This window comes from Phocoena sinus, chromosome 2 (genome assembly GCF_008692025.1).
Source record: "Phocoena sinus isolate mPhoSin1 chromosome 2, mPhoSin1.pri, whole genome shotgun sequence".
Classification (NCBI taxonomy): domain Eukaryota; kingdom Metazoa; phylum Chordata; class Mammalia; order Artiodactyla; family Phocoenidae; genus Phocoena; species Phocoena sinus.
This window is the reverse complement of record NC_045764.1, coordinates 168,545,341-168,549,873: the sequence shown is the minus strand read 5'-3', so window position 1 is coordinate 168,549,873 and position 4,533 is coordinate 168,545,341. Positions and strand designations below refer to the sequence as shown.

The window sequence follows — 4,533 nt, the reverse complement described above, 5'->3', positions numbered from 1 at the left end:
TGAAAGATCCACACGCGCGCGCGCGCACCACCGCGTGCGCCCAGCCACGAACACAAACGCAGACAGAGTCCCTGCTAAAGGTGCAGTCTCTAGTCGTGTTCCATCGTTTGCCCTGTAGAATTAAACTCGGAAAAGGTTGGCGGGGAATGTGTGTGTCCAGAACCTACCTGGTGATTTTTAAGTCTTTAAGAACAGGGAGAGGGAGAGGCGATACACTTCTTTCCCTAGATCTGACCTCTCTGGGCGGGGGCGGGGGGGTTACACTCCTTCCTCTGGGAGAGGTGTTTATTGTAAAAAAAAAAAAAAAATCCAGCGCATCCCCAAATTGAGACCCATCTGCGTCCTACCCTAATCTCCTCCTACAACCACTTCTAAGTTGCTCAGCACTCATAGAAGCAAAGCTCTCAAGCCACGGGCGGGTGAGCGGGTGGGCACGAGGGCGCCGAGGTCCACGCGGGGAGGCCCAGGAGGAGAAGCGCCACCGCTCAGCTTCTGCCGATCAGTGCTGCGCGCCTCCGGAGTTCTACGCGCGGGCAGGACCAAGCCTCCGCGCAATCTCTCCTCTGACCCGAAACCAGCAATTAAGTACCCTTTCCCCTTTGCCCCAGAACCACGGAGGAGGCAGCCCACATACTTAGCCGTAGTGCGGCGACTTCAGATACTCTTGCTGGGGCCCCAGGTTAATGAGCCAGTAAGAAATAGCGAAAAATGGGCGTGAGTTAAAGTCGGCCATCCTTCGGGAAACCCGAGGTGCCCCGGTACCCCGGCGCTAGGCAGTCTCGCCTGGGCCCGGCACTGCCCTTTCCCCTGGAGTGGCCGGAGTTGCCTGCGCGAAAGGCCGAGGAAGCACAGCTCTGCAAGACCGGGACTTGCGCCGGGCTCGAAGGACCTCGGGGGCTGCTTTCGTTCCGCGCTCAGCGTGTCCTACCTTCTCGCAGGGCGCTCGGCCGCATGCGCTCAGTCGTGGACCGGACGCGCCTCCAGCAGCTCCGGCTGACGCGCCGAGGATCCGGCAAATCACCGTGGCCGCCTGCCGAGAGCAGAGCCGAACTTCGGCCAGGCCACCGGGGCCCAGGGATCCCAGCTTAGGCCTGCCAGGGGAAGGACAGCTTAGGGGGCCTGTCCCGGTCAGGGAACCAGCAAGTCGAAAGGGAAAAATGCGATTCAATTGTTGGGAAACGGGACAGAGAATCCCTAAAGTCCCATTTTTTGTATTTTGCACTGAAAACAAAAACGGTTAAGGGAGAAGACACCCTACTTCCGAAAAAACAAATTAAAAAACAAACAAACACGAAACCTACTGACACCCACGCAGGAATCAGTTGGAAGCATCGCTTCTGATTGCTACTCTGGGTGGAGAATTTTAAAGTAGTGGATGAATTTGGTCTCTGCTGTGTAAGGGCCTAGGGACTGCTACGCTAGTTTTCAGACCCAAAGTGACTGCAAAAAAAAAAAAAAAATCTATCTATATGTGTATATACATATATATATGTGTGTATATATATACATATATATATACACACACAATTAAGAACCACGATGCACTTCTTTCGTCGTTTTGTCATTACAAATTTTGGCGTTTGCAAAAACAAAAGGGTTTTTTTTAGGGGGTTAACCAATTCCATTCGGGAGAGGATGTCAAGATAAAAAACAGAGGTGAAATTAGGCGGCCAGTGCATGGGGGCCGAAGGAAGAGCGAAATTTCAATCTCGCTTGACTGAGGCCGCAGCCCCTCACATTTTCTAAAACAAAACACATCCCGAAAGCAAAAGAAAAATGTAGCCCCAAAGTAAAACTGGCCACAATGAATTTGAGTTTCATGGAGAGGAAATCGCACCCAGTAATAGGACCCAATCTGAGGAAAAAAGGTGGGGGGCGGAGAGGTCGGCAGAGGGAGTTGTTAACGGCGGCCTCACGGTGGAATTAATGAGATTAACCGGGGCAATTAGGACGCCCGCCCAGCTCCGCCGGCCCGCGGCGGGGCTGCTGAATGGAAAAGATTAGGTTAATTTCATTAATCCGCAATCCACAATCTATTTTCAGGCCCCCGTAGCCCCCTCCCCTTGGCACCTCTTCCCCTCCCCCTCTGTTCAAGCCCCCCCACCCAAAGGAACAGAAAGGGCCAAATCTGGTTCTGTTTGTCATCTGCATATTACCAGGAACTAAATCCAGGATGACGTCGACTCAGTATAAAACCAACAAGAGGTTCAGCTGGTCTAAACTCCGTCCTACCCGCGAGTTGAGTTCGGCAATCGCTGCAGCGAGGGGAGGGCGGGAGGAGGGAGAGCGGACGCAGGGGGCGGGGAGGGGCGCGGGGCTGCGCGCTCGCCGGCGCTCTCTTTCGGTTTGGTCCGCCGCGGGAGGAGCGTGGACCCCCCCCACTTTGAGGCTTTTTCCTCGGCGCGTCCCCGCCGCCCCCCGGTCCCGGCGCGGGGCTTGGGGATGCCCGCCAGAATGTTCAGCATCGACAACATCCTGGCCGCCCGGCCGCGCTGCAAGGACTCGGTGCTGCCGGTGGCGCCCAGCGCCGCGGCTCCCGTCGTCTTCCCGGCCCTGCACGGGGACTCGCTTTACGGCGCCGGCGGCGGCGCCTCCTCGGACTATGGCGCCTTCTACCCGCGCCCCGTGGCCCCCGGCGGCGCAGGCCTCCCGGCTGCGGTAGGAGGCTCCCGCCTGGGCTACAACAACTACTTCTACGGGCAGCTGCACGTGCAGGCGGCACCCGTGGGTCCGGCCTGCTGCGGGGCCGTGCCGCCGCTGGGTGCCCAGCAGTGCTCCTGCGTCCCGACTCCCCCAGGTAGGGTCGTACTCTCGCCGGCCTCGGCCTCGGCGGCCGGCCGCGGTCCTCAACCCCCGGGACGTGGGTGGGCAGTGGCGCTCGCCTTTCTCACTTTGCACAAACTTTTCTCCTCTTGAAAACCTGCCCCCACCCGACCCCCGTCTTTTCGTGGATCGGGCGCAGGCGTTTGCACACTTGCTGCAAACTTTAGGCGAGAGTTAGCGGAGACTGTAACAGTGCCTGCGTGGAGGAGACTTTTAGAATTTAGCCTTTTAGGATTCCCTAACCGGCTTTGGGCGTGTGCGGGTGGACGCGGTCGCACGGTCCCCCGGTTCCTCACACCCTGTTTTCCGCGCACCCCCAATTCCCAGCACCCCCTTGCTGACGATTTTAAATCCGGAGTGGGTGTCGGGCGGGCGTGTGCGCGCGCGGTGGCAACGGAGGCGGCTGACCGTACGCCTTACTCTGTCGCAGGCTACGAGGGCCCCGGCTCGGTGCTGGTGTCCCCTGTGCCGCACCAGATGCTGCCCTACATGAACGTGGGCACCCTGTCGCGCACCGAGCTGCAGCTCCTCAACCAGCTGCATTGCCGGCGGAAGCGGCGGCACCGCACCATCTTCACCGACGAGCAGCTCGAAGCTCTGGAGAACCTCTTCCAGGAGACCAAGTACCCAGACGTGGGTACCCGCGAGCAGCTGGCCCGGAAGGTGCACCTCCGCGAGGAGAAAGTGGAGGTAGGCGCGGGACCCCGCCGGGGCGCGCCCCACGGCCCTTCCCAGCGAAACAAGGCTCCAGCCGGGTTTGCTCAGCTCTCCTTGGGTCTCCTTGCTCTTTAAAAACATCCCAGCAGCGGCCTGGAGGCTACTGGAGGGCGCTTTAGGCCCAGGAAGTTGGATGAAAATACGGAAGCGGGAGCGGGTCTCCTTTTGATGGCGTGCGCGCGGGGTCCCCGGGTTCCCTCTCCACGCCGGGGTCGTCCCGGGGGTGCCCGGGCATGGCGGGGGCGCGCCTTTGATCCTAACCGTTTTTTTGTCCTCCGTTGCGCAACAGGTCTGGTTTAAAAACCGCCGCGCCAAATGGAGGCGGCAGAAGCGGTCCTCGTCGGAGGAGTCGGAAAACGCCGAGAAGTGGAACAAGACGTCGTCGAAGGCGTCTCCTGAGAAGAGGGAAGAGGAAGGTAAAAGCGATTTGGACTCGGACAGCTGACGGCCGCGGGCCGGCCGTGGCCCTTGCCTAATTCGAAGGACTTGCACACCCAGACGATGCTACTTTCTTGCACACGCGCTGCCTTGCGGGAGGGGGGTCGAGAAAGAGGAACGAGGAGCTGTAAATAGTGTACCGTCCGGAGGGTGGGCGCCTGGGGTCGGGCCGCGCTGGGGCTTGCTGCCCCGAAGTCCTTGGCCGCCGGCGACTCACTCCCCGCTGTAGTATTTATAGTTAAATTAACGGTGACAGTACAATAAACTGACGGCGATGTAGACGGGCCACATTCTGTATTTCGTACCCCACCGCCAGCACCATCTGAGGCCCACAAAAAAAAAAAAAGAAATCTAGTTAGTCTATAGCTTCAAAAGGAAAACCGGGCAGCTCTGACCTGCCCAAAAAAGGAAAAAAAGAAAAAAGGGAGACAGAAGGTCTGGGTACGAATGGTCACAGGACCGGGTGTCCTGGTGTAAACTTCGTCTGTAGGTTTCCGGGCAGGGGTGGAGAGTGGCACTGCCGGCTGTCTGGGGGCGGTAGCGTTGTCCCTGCGA

General features: G+C 58.8%; 1 protein-coding gene across 1 annotated transcript; it reads left to right on the top strand.

Moving 5' to 3' along the window:
• Positions 1–2,349: 2,349 nt before the first annotated feature.
• Positions 2,350–4,257, top strand: GSC (goosecoid homeobox). Its single transcript, XM_032624039.1, has 3 exons — positions 2,350–2,797; positions 3,254–3,513; positions 3,830–4,257. The coding sequence occupies exons 1-3, from the start codon at positions 2,443–2,445 to the stop codon at positions 3,983–3,985; spliced, it is 771 nt and encodes a 256-aa protein (XP_032479930.1). The 5' UTR covers positions 2,350–2,442; the 3' UTR covers positions 3,986–4,257.
• The last annotated feature ends 276 nt before the right edge of the window (positions 4,258–4,533 follow it).

Excerpts from the sequence above, each read along its gene's own strand:
- GSC (XM_032624039.1), top strand. The coding sequence starts at position 2,443 with ATGCCCGCCAGAATGTTCAGCATCGACAACATCCTGGCCGCCCGGCCG. Across the intron at positions 2,798-3,253 it reads CTGCGTCCCGACTCCCCCAG|GCTACGAGGGCCCCGGCTCG; the intron begins GTAGGGTCGTAC and ends ACTCTGTCGCAG. Across the intron at positions 3,514-3,829 it reads TCCGCGAGGAGAAAGTGGAG|GTCTGGTTTAAAAACCGCCG; the intron begins GTAGGCGCGGGA and ends GTTGCGCAACAG.